This window comes from Lacerta agilis, chromosome 14, assembly GCF_009819535.1.
Source record: "Lacerta agilis isolate rLacAgi1 chromosome 14, rLacAgi1.pri, whole genome shotgun sequence".
Classification (NCBI taxonomy): Eukaryota; Metazoa; Chordata; class Lepidosauria; order Squamata; family Lacertidae; genus Lacerta; species Lacerta agilis.
This window is the reverse complement of record NC_046325.1, coordinates 19,844,370-19,868,549: the sequence shown is the minus strand read 5'-3', so window position 1 is coordinate 19,868,549 and position 24,180 is coordinate 19,844,370. Positions and strand designations below refer to the sequence as shown.

The following is a 24,180-nucleotide window of genomic DNA, read 5'->3' as shown; positions in this document are numbered from 1 at the left end:
GCCTTTCAAATTTTGTTATTGGTTGTGAATGAATAGCATACTGGAACTCACAGATTAGGGGAAATCATCAAGCAGAGACCAGGCTCTTCTTTCTTTTGATAGCCTTCCTCCTTTATACCAGCAGTTTACATAATCACTGTATTTACAAGTATTTTGTATTTTTAATTAAAAGCCAGAAGTTGTCTTTTAATGCACCATCTTTTCTTCAAGCTAAAGGTGGTTTACATGTTGAAATTTGTAAAACTATGTTGAGTTAAGATGTACAGAGTTACATGAAGCTTTCTCTCAAACAACTACTACATGTATAGAATAGAGGTCCTGCCTCCTGGCTGATCAGAGATGTGAACTGAGGTTTCCATGGCCTAATTCCAAGATGCTACATACACCATTTTACATTTTTGGAGTCTTCTTTGGCTACAGGGGCTGCTATGATGAATTCCTAACTTCAAAATTCCCCTCTGCACCACTGTTCCCATATAATCTAACCAATGGGAATTTAAACTGACAGTTCTGAATATTCTCTAGCAATTCTACAGAGGTTCCTCCATTTTGACTTAATTATTGCCCTCCTGATTGATGATCAAAACGACTGTAATTAATCCTGCTGCTTCTCAAATCCCTGGTGCAGTTTCAGTGGCAGCTGGAAAAACTCAAAATAAAGCTTGTGGAGGATGTGATAAATAGAATCATGGTCATGTAAAAAGGTGTGGGGTGCATTGGGAATATCCAAGGGTAGAAGGAAGATATGTCCTTGTATGGAAGATGGTGGCTTTTATTGTTTTTCTGCTGGCACTATTTACTCAAAAGGTTTGTCAGGTCCACATGGAAAATTGCAGGAGTCAGTATATACATAAGCCACTTCATAAGTACCATCAGTCAGGAGATTTTATCATTGGTGGCATTGTTTCTCATGGTGGCTTTGTCTCCAATCCAGCAACCTTCACTGAAGAATTTCCACCAGAATTATCTGAAGACCTCGTGTAAGAACTTCTTGTTTTTACTTCTATTTATTATGTCACTGGAGTCCTAGAATAGCAGCATCAGAACACCTGCTGGGGCTGCAAATCTATACGCTCTTATTTGGGAATAACTCCTTTCAAACTGAATGAGATCTATCTCAGACTAAAAAAGGAATAGGGTTGTAGTGTTCAGTCAATTAAAACAATACTGAAGTGGGGCGGGGACCCCACTGCTCCACAGGGGAGTGAATAACATGTTATTGGGAGGAGTATGGGGTATTAGGAGAGGTGTAGTACCTCTAGTTGAGGACACCTCTTTTTCCTTCTACTGAGTCTAGGGCTTGCTGATAGGAAGGTCAGTGGTTCGAATCCCTGCGATGGGGTGAGCTCCCGTTGCTCGGTCCCAGTTCCTGCCAACCCATCAGTTGGAAAGCACGTCAAAGTGCAAGTAGATAAACAGGAACCGCTCCAGCGGGAAGGTAAACGGCATTTCCTTGCGCTGCTCTGGTTTTGCCAGAAGCGGCTTAGTCATGCTGGCCACATGACCCGGGAAAACTGACTGCGGACAAATGTTGGCTCCCTCAGCCAGTAAAGTGAGATGAGCGCTGCAACCCCAGAGTCATTCGCGACTGGACCTAACTGTCAGGGATCCCTTTACCTTTACCTTTAGTTTGTTCACCTTTGGTCCCCACTCTGTACTCAGCACTCACCAGTGGCTTCTAGAAGCTGTCAGCATGCAAGGGCAGCCACACCCTGAGAACAGCTTTGACTGGCCAACTAAACCAGGTATGGGGAGCTGATGAGTTTCAAACCCTCAGTGAGTTAGGGACTTCCTCTGCATGTGAAGATAGGCTTTGGTGGATTGAGAAAGCTCATAAGCCTGAGGCTGAGTTGGGAGGAAGAAGGACATGCTCACACATTACACAGCGGCAGACACGTGTTTGTTGTGGAACATGTTTGTGAGAGAAGGCATTTGCCCAGCTGCACCATGTTTTTCTTTTTCAATATGATCCAATTCTGTGGGAACCAGATGTATCTAACTTTAACTGGTCTCCTTCTTTAACTCCCTTCCTAGTTCCCTTACTTCAAAATAAACTTTCTTCTTCTTTTCTTTTTGAGGACTAATCAGAATGCTTGCAGGAAGCACAGACCATTGTTACCCAAATGGAAACTTACTTATGCATACTAAGAAGGTTCCTAATAACCAGCTTCGAAACACAATATTCCTCCTTTTTTCCTTCCATCCCATGACCACTGCAGCAATGCAACCTGCCTTCACTTTTCCTCCACTACTGTGACCTGACACCTTGCAAATCCAGGTTTATGATGTTGCTCTATAAATCCACTAACGGGGGCTGTGCTATGAGGGAATGCAAATACAGAATGGTGCTATGGAACTATAGATCCTACAACTGGGGCTGCATGGTGACATTCTTACACTTTTGTTATACAGAGAGAAAGCTCAAAGTCTTGGTCCCCTGAAGGGTGGCATTGCTTGCAATGTCACAATTATAATCCAGATGTTCTTCTTGTTGTTGTTGTTGTTGATGATGATGATATACAGAACAAAATAATAATTAAACTCACAACACAGCAGAAAGGGAGACCTGTGTTATTCATTAGGGTCTTACAATCTTATACTCTTACAATCTTATGCCCCTATACCAATGATAAAGCCCACTGAATTCAAAATAATTAACTTTGTGTTTTGATATAGATTGCAACTCTTGTTCTAGGGTGGTGCCTAAGGGTTACCAGCACATCTTGGCCTTGGCATTTGCAGTAAAGGAGATCAACGAAAACCCTCACATCTTACCCAACTACACATTGGGCTTCCACATCTATGACAGCAATGACAATGCAAGGAAGACCTATCATGCCACTATGCTACTTTTATCCACACTGGAGAAACTTGCCCCAAATTATATATGTGATATCCAGAATTATCTGACAGCTGTCATTGGGGGACTTGACACTGAAATCTCCCTTCATGTGGCAACTATTTTGCATCTCTATAAGATTCCACAGGTAGGGCACTTCTGTGTGTATGGGGATCCAACACCATTTTCATACTTCTTTGGTCCTTCCAGATTTTATTTTTTTAGGTTGGAATCAGAAATAGATGGAACAGGAATAGGCAGATTCCTTCCTTCCTTCCTTCCTTCCTTCCTTCCTTCCTTTTCCAAGACTAAGAAATCCCTGTATTATAGTTCATTCATAAATGAGGGAGGAAATTGGAATTGGGAACAAGGCAGCTTCTGATGATCCTGTATTCATAGGTTTGTGCAGTGCTTTTTTTCTTTAAAAAATGTTTAGGGGTACTCTCATATTGAAATACTGTCCACCAATGAGGCCAAACTTAAATTTACAAAATGTTTAGGGGTATGCATCCCCCTGTGTTGTCGTCTGGCCGCAGTGAGAAGTCTGCGGTATTCCGGTTCAAGAATGGTTATGGGAATGAATAAACTTGGGATGGTCTGATAGATGACCTTTATTGGGAGATGAGAAGGAGATTGCAACCCTAATTCTTACTTGATCTCTGTGACCTTTCATGCCATTAACATACATACATACATACATACATACATACATACATATCCTTTATTCGACCGATAGTCAGAAAGAAATAAAAAAACATTTCTCAATACAAAATTATACAACTAAAAAAAATCAGAGGGATACACAATTAAAAATGACAGCACTAGTAAACCTCATACAGATAATCCACATCGAGACATTCGATTTTGCGCTTCCGACACTTGAGCGCCAGGGAGAGGAATTTAGCCACAGATAAGGCTATTTTACCAGTGGGCTTATTCAGCAGATATGCTACCTGCCTTTCTCTTAATCGAGAGCTAACCTGAGATAAATATGGGGCTATGAGATATTGCCTTAAATCGTTATAAAAGGGACAACTCAGTAGAATGTGTTCTGTGGATTCTAGCCGCAGTGAGAAGTCTGCGGTATTCCGCAGTCTGGCCGCAGTGAGAAGTCCGCCAGTAGTGGATATTCGCCAGGTAACGGGCTGGTGCAGCCCGATACACCTGCTCCCCCAGAAACATCCCAGGTTTCACGCGGGCTATGTCCTCGTGTCTGGCGATATCATGCCATTAACCATGGTATCCTTCTGAGCTAACTTGGTGAGATGGGTATTGGAGTCACTGATTTTCAATGGTTCTGATCCTATCTCCAGGATTTGTTTCAAATAGTAGAATGGAGTGTCATCGTGTACTTTCTTATGCACCATGTCATTTAACACCCCAAATTATTCACTAAACCTTGATGACTTCTTGGGGTTATATGTTAATCATACAGAGAATAATAAAACTTAATGGGAAATTAATCAGAAAATAAAATTGCCTTTTTAGCTATGAACAATGAAAGCATTTGCCAACAATTTATTCCTGTCACAAATCATATTATTGGCATGAGTGGAATCTTCCCATCTCCAGCCAAGCATAAGACCCATATTGAGATTAATATCTGCTTTTAATAATTTTATAATTTGTACCCCGCCCATCTGACTGGGTTGCTCTAGCCACATTTTATCTATTCCAATCAGCATTTCCAACCATAGCATTTATTTCTCCAATCTCTCCTTAGCTCACATATGGCCCTGCTCCAGTGATGAATGATAAAATCCCAGGATTTTCCTTCTACCAGATGGCCCCCCAGGAATGCCACCAGTTTGCAGGGATTCTCTCTTTGCTTCTGCATTTCAGATGGACATGGATTGGGGTCCTTGTGATGGACAATGACAATGGAGAAAGATTTGCGCACACTGTGCTCCCATTGTTTACACAGAGTGGTATCTGCTTTGCCTTTCTAGAAAAAATTCCAAAAATGAGTTTTGCCAGTGAAACAGAGGATATGATTCAACATGGGGCAAAGCTGCATGATGAAATAATGAGCAGCAAAGCGAACGTGATACTGGTCTATGGAGAATCTTATTCAATGGTAGTTTTAAGATGGCTTCCATATCTAAAAAACTTTGTGCCTGTGACAATGACTACACAAGGTAAAGTATGGATAACAACAGCCCAGATGGAGTTCACTTCATTTGTCATTCAACGCAATTGGGAGTCAAGATTCTTCCATGGCACTATATCTTTTGGAATTCACTTAAATGACGTAAGAGGATTTCATCGATATGTTAAGAGCATAAATCCTTCCATCACAGATGGAGATGGTTTCCTCAGGGACTTCTGGCAACAGGCCTTTGGCTGTGAATTCCCAAATTCCATGGTTGGCAAAGTGAAGGGGACTATATGCACTGGGAGAGAGAGGCTGGAGAGCCTTCCTGGGGATTTTTTTGAAATGAGTATGACAGGCCATAGCTATAGCATCTACAATGCTGTTTATGCCGTGGCCCATGCTTTGCATGTGTTGGCCTCAGCTAATTTCAGACACAAAGGGATTGTTTACAAAAGGAGACAGAAGGATTGGAAGCAACCGTTATGGAAGGTAAGGGGTTGAAGATTCTCATCTTGCGGAGCATTGCATTGTGAGTGTTACTTCCCCTCAACATTTGGGCTCCCTCAGTGCTCTCCCCCCCCCCCCCGGCTTTACTACTTTCTGCATGGGTGTGAGAAAGAGGGAACCAGTGCTGGATATATAAATTTATGACATATTGAAATGCTTGCAAATTTTGGCTAAACAATGGTGGCACCACACCAATGAAAAAAAAATAAGTCAATGAGCTTATTCAAGCAGAAAATGTCCATGGTGGGGGTGGCGCTATGAGATGATGAATGAACTGTATGTGGAATCCCAAACAATCAATTGAGATGGGACTCCAATCACAACCAGGAAGCAGTGGTGGCAGCCAGAGGCATCTGCACCACTCTCTTAGCATCCCCTATTCCCCAAATGCTTCATCAGAACCAATCTTGAGAGAGAGCAGACTGTCAAAAATAACAAGCAAACAGGATGTGTGGGATATAAAATATACTGTATGGGAAAATCCACTTCCACCCACATTTGACACAATCACCATCAACCATTGACTCTGGGCTCCGCTCACCATTAATTTAAATTTGAGGTTTAAAAGTTTCCTACGTGTGAACATCTCTTTATAGAAACAAATTTCACCATCCCTACATTAAATCTTTGTCTGAAAGATCAAAATTGCAACCCTTCCTAAGCTCCTGCTTTTACTTTACTTCAATCTAGCTCCACCACTTTTTGAGAAGTATCTCATTTAACAACACTGTGGGAGATGAGGTCTCCTTCAACCAGTATGGGCAGGTAGTCATTGGCTTGGATATTATCAACCGGATTATTTCCTCCAACCAATCATTTCATAGAGTGAGAGTTGGAAGGATGGACCCAAAGGCTTCTCCAGATCTTGCATTTACCCTTGATGAAGATGCTATAACATGGCATAGCTGGTTTAACCAGGTAGGGTCCAAGTGCCTTCTGTTTCAAATGAGTTGCACTATTGAATAAGCACTGGTTTATTGTCCAGATTTCTAAAGCTGCTTTCATTTAACAATCATACACACCCATGAAAAACTGATTTTCGGTTGAAATAATATTACTGTTTATGAATTGATATAAAAAGGAAATCCCACAGATCTCTGCCCAGGCTGATGTGCCAGAAACAATAAAGAAGAAATGTGAGTGGAAAGGCAACATAAATTGCAAAGAGACTAGAAGGAAAAAATTGAGAGGAGACAGGATAAAGTAGAATAGAAAACAGATGGTTTTAGGGGAGCAGAAGAAGAGGAGAAAAGAGGAGATATGGTGAAGAGGCTTGAGCAGGAAATTGGACACACATCAGTCTTACAGGAATGGCTGTCAGGGAAAGGTTACACAGCACATCCAGCCTCCCGACAGCAATGTCGCTGCATTACCAGGAGGGAGATAGGCACAATGCAGTGGAAGTTCAGTGCTGCACCGGCAGTGGGTATGTGTTGGTCCATATGACTTTTAGACCATAGATTGGTTCTGTTCCATTTCCTCATAAATTAGTTTTTTTAATAAAAAGAACACTCGCAAAATACATGCATTAAGTTGCATAATCAGAATATATATTAGATGAGTCATATCATCTTTGTCAACAAGTGGAAAAATCTCTAGGAGCAAAGCAGAAAAGAGTACTGGAAATTCCTGGCTCCTCAATAGATTTACAAAGCTATCAGTACAGCAGAGTAAGCAAAATTTTATAAACTGGGAGATCAAAATAAACATTGGTGAGACAGAATAAAACAGAGCAGGATAGGGGGAATAAAAACTCTTATGCAGTTATAGTCCTGTGATGAGAAGTTATCCTGAGTTATTTGAGCAAAAAACCCACTACATAAACTTTAAGGTAAGAGTTAACCTGGCATTCAGAAGACCCTGTGTATAAATGTAAATGACAAGTATTGTGAATATTTTTATGAAATAATATAAATATATATAGTTATATTATGCTTGCTTTTCTGCTCTGTAATGTGTGAGCCCTGCCCAAACACTTCAGTAGCGGTGAAAAAGAGGTATTATTGGCAGCTTTCAATTAACAGAAATGCTTCGTCTAGTTCAGATAAATATCTGCTATATCATACCAGGTACTTTCTCCCTCTACCCACACAAAACGACCAGAACCCAAAAGATTCCCTAATAATTTTTCTCTTTATTATAATTATGCTCTTTCGTTTATGGATCAGGCTCACCCTCATTCTTTTTGTACTGAGAGTTGCCAACCTGGATCTAGCAAGAAAGTGAAGGAAGGAGAACCATTTTGTTGCTACGATTGCACTCCATGCCCAGAGGGGAAGATTTCAAATATGGAAGGTAAGAAATACACATAGAGGCCTGAATCCACTCTGCATTACTTGGACTCAGCTCCCATTAAAATAAATTCAAGAAATGTAAATACACTCAAGATAGTCTGGATCAAACTCAGAACAGCTGTTAATCAGAGCAATATGCACATAACTCAATAGGTTAATCTTTTAATGCTTAGAATGTTAATGAAAGGTTATTGAGACTTCTATTTCTGTTTGCCTAGAGAATGGCATCTCTACCACATTTAGCATACCTATAACACCCTAAATAGATGACCACACCATTTTCATTGCAGCATCCCTTTCTTCACTCTGATACTACTTTAGATCCATGTAACACTTAAGCAGTTATACTCAGCCCTGTGGACATTTTACAATATCAACACTGACTGTATTATTGGAATGGGTATGTGAAAAGGGAGCAATAATGGCATGTTGTTGAACTTAATGGCAATAGTCATCTTTCCCCTCCAGATATGAATGAATGTAAAAAATGTTCCAATGAAAACTATCCTAGCAAGAAGCAAGATACATGTGTTCCCAAGGATATAATCTTCTTGTCTTATGAAGAAACTTTGGGCATTAGTTTAGCCTTCCTTGCTCTTTGCTTTGCTTTGATCACAGTGCTGGTGCTGGGACTATTTATAAAGAACCACAACACTCCCATCATCAAAGCCAGCAACCGAAACCTCACCTACACTCTCCTCATCTCCCTACAGCTCTGCTTCCTTTGCGCTTTATTGTTCATTGGCCAACCTCAGAAGGTGACCTGTCTCCTCCGACAAACTGCTTTTGGCATCGTCTTCTCAGTGGCAGTTTCTTGTGTGCTGGCAAAGACCATCACTGTGGTGCTGGCTTTCATGGCCACCAAACCAGGTTCCAGGATGAAGAAGTGGGTGGGGAAAAGACTGGCCTCCTCCATTGTTCTTTCCTGCTCCCTTACTCAAACTTTCATATGTACTGTGTGGCTGGCAACCTCTCCTCCATTCCCAGATCTTGACATGCATTCACTGACGGAAGAAATTATACTAGAATGTAATGAGGGCTCCGTGACTATGTTTTACTCTACTCTTGGATACATGGGTTTCCTGGCAGCTGTGAGTTTCACAGTGGCTTTTCTTGCCAGGAAGTTACCTGACAGTTTCAATGAAGCCAAGTTTATAACTTTTAGCATGTTGGTCTTTTGCAGTGTTTGGCTGTCCTTTATTCCCTCCTACCTGAGCACCAAGGGAAAATACATGGTAGCTGTGGAGATCTTCTCTATCTTAGCCTCCAGCTCTGGTCTGCTGTGTTGCATCTTTGCCCCCAAATGCTACATTATTGTGTTGCAGCCTCAACTGAACAACAGGGAACAGCTAATAAGAAGAAAAGAATGAAGTTTTTATTGCAAGTTATTTGTTATGATATATTAGTTGATATATTAGTGTATGTTTATCTTAGTCTTTTGTAGTGTTTATCTTTTTTCCAATTTACTTGAGCATGAAATGGAAATATATGGTAACTATGGAGATCTTCTGTATTTTAGCCTCCAGTGCTGGATTGTAAGGTTGCATCCCCCCCCCCCCGCTTTTCCTGCTCCTTTTTTCAAGCAAACATGTGTATTCTGTGGCTGGTACCCTCCTTCCCATTCACTGACCAAAGAAATTATACTAGAATGTAACAAGGTGGCTGTGTCTATGTTTTACTCTGCTCTTGGTTACATGGCTTTTCTTGCCAAGAAGTTACCTGACAGCTTTACTGAACTCTGCTCTTGGCTACATGGCTTTTCTTGCCAAGAAGTTACCTGACAGCTTTACTGAAGTCAATATGATCACTTACGGCATGTTGATCTGTTGCAGTGTTTGGTTGTATACCCAAGCTGTTAGGAGCCCAGGTTCCCAGCTTGATAACACAGTAATTAAAAGGAGAATTTATTGCAAAAACAAGCAATTAGCTCAGGACTGCTCTAGCCAAGCACCCAGCATCATCACTAAGTTGACCCTTCTAAGGAGTCCTTCCTACGTCTACAGAAGACATTGAACCTGTGACCCTTGCATTTCTTGTTTTGTTTTCTGTCTAGCAGCCGTCTTATTCATCTACATCTCAGGCTCTTTGGGTCATCTGCTGTCTCTCTCGCTTTTCACGCCTGTTTGTGCTTCCTGAGAGCTTTGGGAGCCAGTGTGGTGTAGTGGTTAAGAGCGGTAGACTCGTTATCTGGGGAACCGGGTTCGCGTCTCCACTCCTCCACATGCAGCTGCTGGGTGACCTTGGGCTAGTCACACTTCTCTGAAGTCTCTCAGCCCCACTCACCTCACAGAGTGTTTGTTGTGGGGGAGGAAGGGAAAGGAGAATGTTAGCTGGTTTGAGACTCCTTCGGGTAGTGAAAAGCGGGATATCAAATCCAAACTCTTCTTCTTCTTCTTCTTGGCTTGGTTCCAGCCTGCTCTCAGCTATTGCCTTATCAGCTTGCCTTTCAAGGTCACAAGGAGGTGAAGCCTGCAGCTGTCGGCTCTCCACTGCCTGAGTAAAATCCAAGCCTCTCTGATCTTGTCTGCTTTCTGCAGCCAGCTGCAAAGCTACACTTGGAGCTGGAATATTCATGACACAAGCACGGTGTGGGGACAGGAAGGGTGAGCTGATAAGTGGAGGAAAAACTGATGCAACAACGGTCTGATATTGAAAATTGCCACAACTTTATTGATTAGAGATGTAGGTAAGCTTTGGTTTAGGCATTGGGTGTGCATCCTGATTAATATTCCTGCCTGTTGGCTGCAGATTTTCAGGGTTAAGGGCCACCTCAAGACATGGGTCAACTAAGCTTGCCCCTCAATATGCCTTCTGGAAGTTCTATGCCCCTCAGCTCCATTCCAGGACCCCTTTAATGGGATACCCTGAGATATCACACCTGCTATAAGGAAACGGGGTGTGTGTGATACACCATTTCATCTCTTCCCAGAAAATAGACTACAGCATTCAACCCAATGCCTTATCCACCATATGAGGCAGATGTCAGTTCCCTGGCTTGTGGCCGAACCCACCTACAGCTGCCCAATGACACTGCCACCAGTGCATGCCACAGCACTTTGTTCACCTTCCAGAGGGCATGACAGGTGAGAGCAGGTTCCTTTGCACTATGTCACTGCTGTTGTTGCAAAAGTTCTAACCAGATCATGCTTATTCTTGGGTGTGCCTACCGCAAGGTCTCAAGGTTGGAAACAACTGACAGGATGAGGTTGATGCTTTTTATGCAGACCAGGTCATTCCTGCCCAGTTGTAACAGTGGGCACACTGGGTTCTACCCAACATTCAGGGGGGGGGGACCTGCGCAAACATGTGACATCACATGTGTGGCACGGGTGATGACACATGGTGGGAGGATGCCTGACAGGACCCATCGTGCCCTCTGAAAGGCCTGCTGGGGAATGTTGCAGCTGCAATTAGGCCCAACAGAGCCCGCTGCAGCCTAAGGAGGGCAAGACAGAGCCTTCTGCAGCTGAAGGGTGGCCCAACGGGGCCTGCCTGGCTCCATCTCACTGAAAGGTTTGGGGGAGCCTCAGTCCCCAGTCCCCCCCCCCATAGATGTAATGCCTGTTAACACTAAGGCTTTTGGAGTACCGTGTGCCACCATTTCATTTGTCAGCTTCAGGATCATGCCATCCCCTATCTCCCTGGCTCATCCAGGGGACTTTTTGCTCTGTCCCCTAGACCAAGCTGTGAGCCCCATGTTATTGACATGGCATGTGCACATGTGCAGTGGACAATGCTGTGACCACATATTTCAATGTGTCTATGACCAACACCTCAAAGGAAAAACCATCACATAGGGACATTGCTGTATAGGGATCTTGGTCACACATGACATCTGAAAGCGATGGTGGCAGCTCCCATGTGGAAAGTGTGTTCTATGAAATCATTGGCATTCAAACCACAAGCCAATATTGCCTTTTTGAAGACAGCTGTGAATTGGCTATGGGACTGTCAGGGACTGGGCAGAGGAGGAGGAATGGTTGAGACTTCCTCCCCATCCTTACTCTTCCAGGGAGGAGGAAGAGGAAGACAGTATAGATGTACAACAGGGGTTGGGGGGGAGGTGACAACTCAGAGGCAGATGAAGGGGAAAGTTGGGAAATAACGGGAAAGCTGGAGCAGCAGCTGGCTGGCATGTTGATATTAGAAAGCATTCCAGACCCACCATCTCCCAGAACCCGGTGACCCTTAAAAGTAGGAGAGCAAAGAGCTCAAAGACAGAAGAGGTGATGATGATGACAAATGAGGAAGTGGGAGAGACGGGGTGGAGATTCACTCGGGACAACAACATTATCCAAGAATCTGGGTCCTATAGCCTATCTCTGCAAAGTTTGAAATAAAAAAGGACTGTAAGAAACTTCCCCTTGACTTTATACTTTCTGGGCAACCAGGAGCCGATGACCGCATCCTGACAGGGACAAGAATGATTTCTCGGCCAGCTTCTTGAAGGAGTCCAACGAGAGCTGGCAGTTCTCAGACCTAGCAGGAATAATTAAAAAGTAATCTCAGTCATGAATGACCTGATGTAGCCCTGTTCTGTGTTTCATTGTCCTTTACAAAAAGGTGCTGAATGTTTTGAATGCTGCAAATGTGGGAGAACAACCAATGGGCATGGCTTTGTTGAAGAACTAATTGTCCTGAAACTTGAAACCCAATAAATGAAAATCCTTTGAATGTACAGGGAGCAGAAAGTGGTTTCAATATCGCACTTTGCCATGCGGGCACCCAACCTACACTTTCTTCATGGTCCATGGCTGGGTATCCAACGAAACATAGTTCAGGTGCTAAACCTCAGTTACTGGATCTTCCCTTTTTCTTGAATATCGAATCTAGCATCCATTTCTTGTTGTGGGACATTCCAAATCCCACTCTCCCTTCCAGTCTATCTATCTGAGAAAGGTTCTGATCAGAATATGCAACAAACAACTTCTCTCAAGTCCCCCCAAACAGGGGTGTGTTATACACGGGGGCGTGTTATGCACGGGAAAATACGATAATTACTTTTCACTTAACAATTAACTACACTATTGCTTTGTCAAAAGGACAGTAATTAGTTCTCTTGCTCATTCAAACCCCTATGGAATTTCAGTGCCCATTAGCAAAACAAAGAGCAAAGACTGTGAAGGATGTCATAAATATACCTAATATAATTCAGAGGTAGGGAGAGGAACGGGGAATAGGCCAAGGTCCTCAGCTCTAATCTTAGATATTCTAGGCTTCAAATCTATTGGGGGGGGGAGTAAAATGTTCAAGTCAGGCAGTTTGAACTGCAGATGGTTTAATGACTGTGATTAAGATTTGTCCTATACTGACAATGATGGTTTTAGTCATCTTTCTGCTGGCCCTATTTCCTCACACAGCGTGTGCACCTAATGTTGTTCAGTGCCGTATCCGTTATCCACAGCCTCCAGTTAAATACCACCAGAAAGGAGACCTCATCATTGGTGGCATTGCTTACCATGCTGCTATTGTCGTCAGTGAAATATTCTTCATGGAAGAACCCCTACCAACACTGACAGAGTCATTTGTGTAAATCCTTAATGATTGTTTGCTTTTCTCTCTATGTATTTTGTCACTGGCAACACTAGAGCTGCGGAGCTCTGACTTTCTTTCAGGTTTGGACAGCAGGAAAAAAAATAGTCCATTAAGTCAGGGATAGCCAATGTGCTACCCTTCAGAGGTTAATGAACTGCAATTCCCATGAGCTCCAAGCAGGTAGGTCAGTGGTCAGGGATTATGGAAGCTGTGGTCCAACAATGTTTGGAAGAGAGCACCACAATGGCTACCCCTGATTTAAGGGGATGTAGATAAAAATACTTTTTTCACATCAGCACCGTGAGTGTTTATACATATATAGTGTGTGTGTGTGTGCTTGTACAAGTCACTTTACTTATTTTTAAAAACATTCTCTTTGCTCCCTTTATGTTTCTTTCTTCTTCCATCAAATGCTGTGCCACAACTTTTTCTGCAGCTTACTGTAGGGAATTGGTTCTATAATAAATACAGGTTTAGCTATTTGTGCTTTTTATGAGCCTATGAAGCTCCCTGCCACAGTAATTCAGATTTCCTCAATGGGACGATTTTCCACTGCTACTATTCCCCTTAAAGTGCTTTTAAAGCATCCTATTAGCTTGCTCTAATAGCTTTAGTCATAAAACCGACACCTAAACTGGAGACTGGATTAACTACCGTGTTTCTCCTAAAAATAAGACACCGTCTTATATTTTTTTCACTCAACAAAACACAGTATAGCTTATTTTCAGGGGATGTCTTATTTTAACCGTGTCGCATTGGTACGCTGCATAGCCACGCCTCTCCAGGCTGTTTTAATGGGAGGTACCGCATCACTATGGCTTATTTTCGGGGTATGGCTTATTTTTGGGGAACGGCTTATATTTCGCAAAGTCTGCAGGGATGTTAGCAACTGCAGTATCCCTGACAGATGCCATTCAGCCTCTGCTTAAATACTTCCAGTCAAGGACAGCTCACTGCCTTTCAAAACAGTCTCTTTCACTCTGAAGGAGTGATTAATAATACAATGTACAGCTAAAATCTGATTTCTTGAAATTTCCAGTCATTACTCCTAAGTCTTCCTTTTGACTCAATATAGAGAATAAGTCTGCTCCACCTTCTGCATGACAGCTTTTTGATATTTTACAAAAGCTATCCTGTCTCTCTTAAGGATTCCTTTTTCAGTCTAAATATGACCAGCTCACTCAAGTTTTCAGGGTAGTTGATTTTAGGAAATTATCTCTACAAAGATACCCTACTCAGATATTATATGGAGTGTCATGCTTTGGACACATATGGAACAAACTCCTTAAAAAAGGGAAATTGAAAAACAAAAAAGTATAGATTTCCTACAAAAGAGACACAAAACTCTGATTCCCTAATATGATAAAGTTTTTCAATAATAGAAGTACTGGGGAAGGCAGCAATATTTTTATTGCAGATTTGTACGGGCATTTCTCATTTCTTAGGGCAAACAGTGCTTCAAGAAAGGGAATATATACCTGTAGATACCGAAATAATTAAATAATAATAAATAAATGAGGCGCAGAACAAAGTGGCAATAGTTAAACTAAATACCTTTCTGATACAGAATCTCAAATTAATTCTAGTGTAATACCTAAGCATTACCAGCACATTGTGGCCTTGGACTTCGCAGTAAAGGAGATCAATGAAAACCCTCAGATTTTACCCAATCTCACTTTGGGATTCCACATCTATGACAGCCATAACAATGCAAGGAGGACCTATCATGCCACATTGATACTTCTATCAGCACCGGAGAGATTAATCCCTAGTTATCTCTGTGACAAACAGAAAAATCTAATAGCTGTCGTTGGGGGACTGGACGCCCACATTTCCACTAATGTGGCAACTCTCCTGAATAACTATAAGATTCCACAGGTAGGACAGCTGTGTGTGATTGTGCACCCACTGTGGGAATTTATCTTACACTGCCTTGATCCTTTCACATTTACTATCTGTACCTTGGAAATAATGAGGCACACTTCACATCTGCAATTAATCCAGAATGTGGCAGCTAGCCTGGTGACTGAAACGGTCCTTAGAGACCTACATTGGCTCCCAATACATTTCTGAGCACAATTCAAAGTGTTCAAAGTGTTGGTGCTGACCTTTAAAGCCCTAAACGGCCTCGGTCCTGTATACCTGAAGGAGCGTCTCCACCCCAACCGTTCAGCCCAGACCCTGAGTTACAGTGCCGAGGGCCTTCTGGCGGTTCCCTCACTGCGAGAAGTGAGGTTACAGGGAACCAGGCAGAGGGCCTTCCTGGTAGTGGCACCTGCCCTGTGGAATGCCCTCCCATCAGATGTCAAGGAAATAAGCAACTGTCTTACTTTTAAAAGACATCTGATGGCAGCCCTGTTTAGGGAAGTTTTTAATGTTTAATTCTGTTTTGTGTTTTTAATATTTGGTTGGGAGCTGCCCAGAGTGGCTGGGGAAACCCAGCCAGATGGGCGGGATATATTATTATTATTATTATTATTTTCTTTAGTTTGCTTAGTCTTAATCTTTAGTCTGCTGCTGGTGATTGCTCTTGGTGCTACAGTTTTGTTTGCTTTGTTTTTAGGATTGTTTTTAATTCAGGGTGTCTGAGATTTGTATTTGAAAACTGTCTTAAGTTATATTTTATCACAGGAAGGTGGAGTTTAAATGATGCAATAAATAATAAATGAAAATGCTCTTTATGATTCATTCATAAATGTAAAAATATGTAAGTGGGGTTTAGGACCCTATTCATATAATCCATGTAAGATGGAACCACACTTTTCCAATGACACTTGGAACAGGCAACAGGGAAAGGTCAATGGGGCTCACTATTTATTGTGGATACCCAAGTAGACATAATGAATTCCATTAGCAGATCCATAGATGGCTTCCATCAACAGAGGAAACAGGACTGGATTCCACTGTATGTGGGTTGTTTCAAACACTTCATGGTACAATATAAATTCTGCCATTACTGTCTTCTATATGCCCCCTACCCAATCTCTTTTCAGCTCATATATGGCTCTGTTCCATCGATGAACGATGAAAGCTATGGACATTCATTCTACCAGATGGTCCCACATGAAGCCCTTCAACATACAGGAATTGTCTCTTTGCTTCTGTATTTCGGGTGGACATGGATTGGGGTCCTTTTACTGAATGATGAAAGTAATGATAGATATTTGCAAACAGTATTGCCATTGTTTTTCCAGAGAGGGGTTTGCTTTGCCTTCATAAAAGGAGTCCCCACATTAACGTCTGTCGCTGAAGTGAATGAAATCCTAGAAAATGGAGCAAAAATGTATAATGAAATAATGGACAGCAGCACCAATGTAGTTGTGTTTTATGGAAAATCTAATTCCATGACATTTTTGAGATGGTTCCCATATTATTCAGGACATGAGCCACGTCTACGGAAAGGCATTGTGTGGATAACGACGGCTCAAATGGAACTCACTTCATTGGTTTATCAAAAATACTGGCAAACAGAAATATTCAATGGTATGCTGTCTTTCACAATCCACTCCAGTGATCTACCAGAATTCAAACAATTTGTTGAGAAACGAAATCCTTCCAACACAAAAGAAGATGGTTTTATCAGGCAATTCTGGCAAGAGGCCTTTGGCTGTGTCTTCCCCGATGCAGATGTGGAAGAAGTGATAGGCGATATTTGCAGTAGTGAAGAGAAGCTAGAAACCCTTCCAGCACCGTTTTTTGAGATGAGCATGACAGGCTACAGCTACAGTGTGTACAATGCTGTCAATGTTGTTGCTCATGCTTTACATGACATGTCCTCATCTAGACTCAAACTCAGAGCAATGGAAGGCAGAGGAGGACCGAAGTGGCAAAAGCAACAGTTTTGGCAGGTAATAGGCACAACAACATCATATAACAGAGTTCCACAATTGCACTGCAGTAGAACCCAATCAGTGTAATAAAACTTGCCAAACCCACACCCCACTCATCTTTCATCCTTCATCCTTCATCTTCTGTCAACTAGTGTCAGGCCTTGAGGGATGACTTTCTTGTCCATAGAACCAGTTACAGGTAGGTAGCCATGTTGGTCTGCCGTAGTCTAAACAAAATAAAAAATAATTTAAAAATTCATTCCAGTAGCACCTTAGAGACCAACTAAGTTTGTTCTTGGTATGAGCTTTCGTGTGCATGCACATTTCTTCAGATACACTGAAACAGAAGTCTTCTAGATGAGATCCTTCTGCATTCAATTGGGGTCTTGGGCTGAATCTGGATGTTATTGGGGAAGATGACAAATGCTGGGATCTCGGCTCTTCATCTCACCCTACCTGTCCTACTTTGTTTTCCATTTCTGGATCCTGCAGCCTGGTTTCTATTTTGTGCTGTGGGTCCCCTGTTCCTCTGTCTATTCTCAAGCTTTGTTAATACTAAAGCAGCCTATTGGTTTATTGTCAGTGAATAGAGCATAGTAGAGAATAGAGTTGAGGGGTGCTAGACCCCTCTAAATTCCTGATTCCAGTAGGGTTTAGAATTTAATCAATGCTTGGAGTCTTAACCTGGGTACCAGCAAATGTAAAAAATATAAGACAGACCAGCTCCCTGAGTTCAGGAAATCAACTGGGAGAAGAGCCATTAAGGAGAAAAGTAATGGATGACCAGCAAAGAAAAATGAGCATGTCTGATTTCTGTTTGAACCTGAGGCTGCAGCTATGGGAGAAGCAATACCCTTCTGGCATGTGATGCTGGGAATCCCTCCATCATAGGCTCAGGTTGTATATATGCGTAAATAAACCATATATTATAAAGACACCACAGTTTCTGCTGTGCCTCATTTCCCAAAATGTTTGTCATGTATATTGTATTTCATTTTGCAAATCACTTTGAGAGTTGATTTGTGCAAAATTTGTAATAAATTTGAAATTAATAATAAAATATCATTATGATTATCCTTATTAACATGGTGCCCCTCTTCTTATCTCTGTGTCATAAAGAGTGAACAATTCCCCAAAAAAAGAAAAACATACACAACATTGGACCTCAATATGATCCAACTTAAGCCTTTTCTAAACTCTTGCTTTTCCCTTTTCAACTTAGCTCTATCACTTTCTCAAAAGTGTCTCGTTTAACAACAGCGCTGGGGACAAGGTTGCCTTTGACCAGCATGGGGAGTTAGTAGCTGGACTTGATGTGATCAACTGGATTGTTTCTTCAAACCAAACATTTCATAGAGTGAAAGTTGGGAGGGTAGATCCCAACCAAGTATTCACTATCAATGCGGAAGCCATAACATGGTACAGCTGGTTTAACAAGGTAGGGCCCTATTGCCAGCAATTTGAAAAGACATCCAATTTTGAATGAGCATTATGAACACTTATAAAATATTGCCTTTTAAAAATGGGGTTTCACAAGCTGCTATGGTCTTGTCTTTGTCAATTGAGGAGTCTGAAGGAAACTTAAATTGTCTCTATTTTGATTTAAATAGACAAAAAATCACAATCTATGTCATTTAACATTCAACCAAGCTCCATCCATTCTCGTTAGCAGATGCTATTTTAAAAGTGTGTCTATAACTCTTATGCATCTGATCACAGCATCTATTTTCAATGTCAAATTGTGTATGAAAACCCATGCTTCATAAGTCTTAAATAAACTACTGTGTAACAGGCCATATAGGAAACAAAGTACAGTGTTAATTTATGGAGAACTGGTCGATTTTATAATGTAAAAATTGTAAATATAGACATTATATGGTATATATTGTGTTAATTTTTGAAAAATCGCAAGAGATGGTAGCATTGACCTCATCTATATATTACTGAAAGGAGGCATTACTTTAGAAGCAAATGAAAAGTTGTTGATAATATAAGAATTCCATCCCCATTATTCGCAACATGATAATTCTGATCTCTCATATAGTCACAGCCTGTGTCTTTGTGTTCTGAGAGATGCCATCCTGGTTCTAGAAAGAAAGTGAAAGAAGGGGAGCAATTCTGCTGCTACGATTGCATCTCATGTCCTGAAGGGAAAATCTCAGCTCAGGAGGGTAAGAATTATGAGTCTATGGAACAGAATGACAAAACTGAATGGTTTGGTTAAAAGATAGAGGAGTGTGCATGTAAGATTATGGCTATATCAGAGTGTCTCCTCTACAGTGCTTGAATTGTGATTGAAATTTTTGGTACAGTGGGATTTGGAGGGAGCTGTTACTGAAGAAGAAACAACCTGGTTTGTGATCATTTGCCTTAGGTTTTTCACAACAGATTCCATCATTAAAAATGACAATGCCTTCTGAGTATTTAGATGAGATGTAGTTCTGGTGATGGGACGCGGGTGGCGCTGTGGGTTAAATCACAGAGCCTAGGGCTTGCTGATCAGAAGGTCAGCGGTTCGAATCCCCGCGACAGGGTGAGCTCCCATTGCTCGGTCCCAGCTCCTGCCCACCTAGCAGTTCGAAAGCATGTCAAAGTGCAAGTAGATAAATAGGTACCGCTCCGGCAGGAAGGTAAACGGCATTTCCGTGCGCTGCTGTGGTTCACCACAAGTGGCTTTGTCATGCTTGCCACATGACCCGGAAGCTGTACGCCAGCTCCCTTGGCCATTAACGCGAGATGAGCGCCGCAAACCCAGAGTCGGACACGACTGGACCTAATGGTCAGGGTCCCTTTACCTTTACCTAGTTCTGGTGATATCAAAGGCAATTGTGTGTCTCAATTGTGGTTTTCTTGTTCCTCTTCAGTGGTTACTGCCAGAAGAGGACGAGCATTAGGAAGGTTGTGAACTATTTTTCTGGACTTAGCAGCCAACTTTAATTTATTTGTCAAATTGATTGTTGTAATCTACTTTACTTGATTCTTTTTTGAACAACAGTAGAGAGAGTTCTACTGACGTTGTGTGATGGCATCTGGCCTGACTTGGTGCAAAACTCCAGACTGGCAAAGAAACTTCTCTGCCCCACCTCCATGTGTAGCAGGCCTGTAGGTGTGATGATGGCCCCACACATCCATAAAGCCCCACCTACCTGGGAGAGAGTTAGGCTTGCACTCTAAGACTCCATCTATTGCACAATGTAGATTTACAGACATAGAAAACTGTTTCATTTTGCCATGATACCACCCCATTTCCACATCTGATTCTGGCTATCACAGAATATATCAGAAGGCCACAGAATCCCAGTTGTTTCTGGCCTTGATTTGGTACAGTTGAGAAAGATATCCCACAACTGTCTGATTCGCTGACCTGCAACAGTGGAGGAATTTTTGATGAGGTGGATATCCTCTTTCACGTGGCTCTGCCACTCTGGGCAGGTGGAATCTACCACTGGTGGTATGCCTGCCAGCAGTAGCAAACATAACTCACCCCTATGGGGTGTTTCAGGGACAGATCTCAGCCAGAAAAGAATCTGCTGGATCCTAAACCACCACTGATGCTAGGAAGCTGCCTGGGAGCTGGCATAGCAAAAATACAAGATCCCCATGGGTGTAGGAATCCAACCTGAGAGGAATTTTCTGGTCCACATTAGAAACTTCTTGAATTTTTAGAAATTTCTAAGCACTGATACCAAACGCAGGTGCCTCCTTATCAGTCCTCCAAGGTTAGTATTTGTGAGAACCAGTTAATTAAAACCTGTGATGGGAGGCAGGTGTTTGTCCCTCAAGATGGGAGTGGTAAGTACTCACTGTTTTGAAGGCTCCATCAATTAAGCATCATGATTGGTTGCATCAAGTCATGGGGTTGGGGCCAGCTTTTGTTTAAATCTGGCTTAGGCCACTATATGGTAGTTCTCTTTTCAATGTAGTTACTATTGTCTGTTATGCTACTAACCTGAAACCTGAGGTATCCACAGCTTCATCTATGCTGCATAAATGATTGTTCAGTTGTTAGTCAGCTTTAGTGGTCAGTTAGCTTTGTTATTTCATAGAATTGTTGAGCCGGAAGGGACCCTGAGGTCCAACCCCGTATGATGCAGGAATATGCAGCTGTCCCATTCAGGAATGGAACCTGCAACCTTGGCGTAATCAGCACCATGGTCTAACCACCTGAGCTATCCAGCTAGTTAAGCTTTCAACTTACTTTCTTTGGTACTTTTACCAGAAATATTTTTTAAACTTTGTAACTTTATTTTAGTAATGATTTATTATACTTTTTAAAATAAGTTTTGTTTTTTGAGTTCCTAGACCTACCCAGCTTGGTTACATTCCAGAGTTGGGTCAGTCTCTACGCTATGACCTGCCCTGTAAATATATTAATTTTAACTGAGGTATATACATTTTCATCAAGACAATCATAGTAATTCAATAAAACATTGATTTAGACCTACAGTATAAAGTTCCATGACACTTAACTCACCCATCCTACTCTTCATGGTGTAAATGCTGAATGTATCATTAAATATGAGTGTGAAATGTTCTCTGTAGAAAACAAACAATTACACCATGTTGTGATTAAGACTACATGTTTTCTTTTATAGACATGGATGACTGTAATAAATGCACAGATGAAGAATATCCAAACAAGAACCAGAATCTGTGCATACCAAAGGATATAAGTTTCTTATCTTATGGAGAACCTTTGGGCATCAGTTTAGCTTGTTTTGCTCTTTACTTTTCTTTGATCACCGCTCTGGTGCTGGGAACATTTATGAAGCACCACAACACGGCCCTTGTCAAAGCCAACAACCGAGACCTCACCTACACTCTCCTCATCTCACTCCTACTCTGCTTCCTTTGTGTGTTTCTATTTATAGGCCAACGTAATATGGTGACATGTCTCCTCCGACAAACGGCTTTTGGCATCATCTTCTCAGTAGCTGTTTCTTGTGTGTTGGCAAAAACTATCACAGTGGTTTTGGCTTTTATGGCCACCAAACCAGGATCTAGGATGAGGATGTGGGTGGGGAAGAGACTGACCAATTCCATTGTGGTTTCCTGCTCCCTTGTACAAGCAGGTGTCTGTGCTGCCTGGTTGGGATCCTCACCCCCATTCCCCGATGCTGATGTGCACTCAGTGACTAAAGAAGTTGTACTGGAATGTAATGAGGGATCTGTGACTATGTTTTACTGTGTCCTGGGCTACATGGGCTTCCTGGCTCTTGTCAGCTTCACTGTGGCCTTTTTTGCCAGGAGGTTACCTGACAGTTTCAATGAAGCAAAATTCATCACTTTCAGTATGCTGGTCTTTTGCAGTGTTTGGCTATCTTTTGTCCCAACCTACCTTAGTACCAAGGGAAAATACATGGTAGCTGTGGAGATCTTCTCTATCTTAGCCTCTGGTGCTGGTCTGTTGTGCTGCATCTTTGCTCCCAAATGCTACATTATTTTGTTGCGACCTGAGCTGAACAGCAGAGAGCATCTAGTAAGAAGTAAGGTCTGAAGTGTTGTTGTGTTTGCATCAAGCCATATAATTTCAAAATCTAGTGTTGTAGATCAGTGTGCAAAGCAGAATATTAGCTGGTAAGGATTTCATCCTATAGGGTACAGGTTACTTGTCCTTCACTAAGACTGGGGGGGGGGGCTCATGCCATTTCTTAATTCGGGATCTGTAGGGTGGAAGGTGCACACAAACTATTCTTTTCATGGGACGTAGAAATAAGGGACTCACTGTATCTAACACCTTCCAGGCTTTCATACCTGATCTGTGGGCTGCATTTGGAGCATACACAGCTGATTTGTTGCTTTATTTAGCTCAGGGTTGTCTGGGCCAGTGTCCCAAGGCAGTGGTGAACTAGATGAGGGGCAATAAACCAAATCTTGGTAAAACAGATTATCCATGTTTAGTTGGTTCCTGTATCCAGAGGAAAGGCCCACTGCTTGTCCTGGATGAGGCTAAACTCCCTCTAAAGAAGCAGGTACATAGCTTGGGAATACTCTTGGATAGGTTTTGGGGCGTTGTGCTGTAGAGGGGTTTGCGCCCGTTTGCACGGAGGTCCTCCCTGTTTCTTAGCGATATTAGCTTTGGGTTTTCCCCCCAGGTGGGAGACCCCACGTTGTGCCGCTGCGAGCTTAGCCCCCAAGTTCCTCCCCTGGGGTCGGTTGACTCACGCTTGTTGCCCTTTCACCTCTACCAGCACCCGTCCGCCTCAAGATAGCAGGAGCGCGGATCCCACCCGACTTCTAGGCGTGCCGTTCCGGAAGTCTAAACTCCTTCTAAAGAAGCAGGTACATAGCTTGGGAATACTCTTGGATAGGAGCTAATCATGAGAAGCGCAAGTGGCCCTGGTGGGTTGCAGCGCCTTTTACCAGCTTCATTTCTTATGGCATCTATGAATGTATGTGGACAAACATGTTTTCCATAGCAATTCCCAGGGGAAATGCCCAGATCTGAACAGGTGATTTCCTGATTCATTAATTCTGAAAAGTGCCGATTTTTGTGCTCATCCAGCCCACTGTAGAATTTCAGTTGCCATGAACAAAACAACTAGCAAAGGCACTGAAGAATTTCATAAATATGTCCCCCACCATTTAGAGACAGGGGGCTCTCTGTGATCTCTGATTCTTTGCACTATTGATCCTGAAGCTCAGGGTTATGTGGCAATGAATGCTGAGTTAGGGCAGCATCACTTAGAATCTAGGGGCTGGATTATGACTAAAATTTCACTTTAATACAGACCCGGAGAGTTTACTAACTTCTTTATTGAGAGATACACATAATTTTACATGGTTTTCTGATATTACCCTCAAACTCAGGCAAATAGGGGTTGCAATAGATTCCCTTCTTCTATCGGATGAGTCACAAATCTTCTTTCTCATCAAGCAGAGACTGCTAGACCATGAAATGCAAAAACTCTACCCCTCCCAGCCTTTTGTATGTTCATTGAGTGATGCCTTATTATTTTTATAATTTAGATACTCCATCCCATCACAGATTATTTTATGCTAGCTCATCTAAATGCATTCTCCTCATCTGCTCTGTTCGGAAGGTTTCAAAAAATCCCCTTCCAGAACAGATTCTGCTCC

The 24,180-nt window shown here is 42.2% G+C and overlaps 1 protein-coding gene and 1 pseudogene across 1 annotated transcript; both read left to right on the top strand.

The window, feature by feature from the left end:
• Window positions 1-822: 822 nt before the first annotated feature.
• Window positions 823-19,994, top strand: LOC117057565 (annotated as a pseudogene).
• A 1,701-nt stretch (window positions 19,995-21,695) lies between these two features.
• On the top strand, window positions 21,696-22,597 carry LOC117059417 (vomeronasal type-2 receptor 26-like). Its single transcript, XM_033171154.1, has one exon. The coding sequence runs from the start codon at window positions 21,698-21,700 to the stop codon at window positions 22,595-22,597; it is 900 nt and encodes a 299-aa protein (XP_033027045.1). The 5' UTR covers window positions 21,696-21,697.
• Window positions 22,598-24,180: the final 1,583 nt, after the last annotated feature.

What these genes read in the sequence shown, in the direction of transcription:
- LOC117059417 (XM_033171154.1), top strand. Translation starts at nt 21,698, where the DNA reads ATGGATGACTGTAATAAATGCACAGATGAAGAATATCCAAACAAGAAC.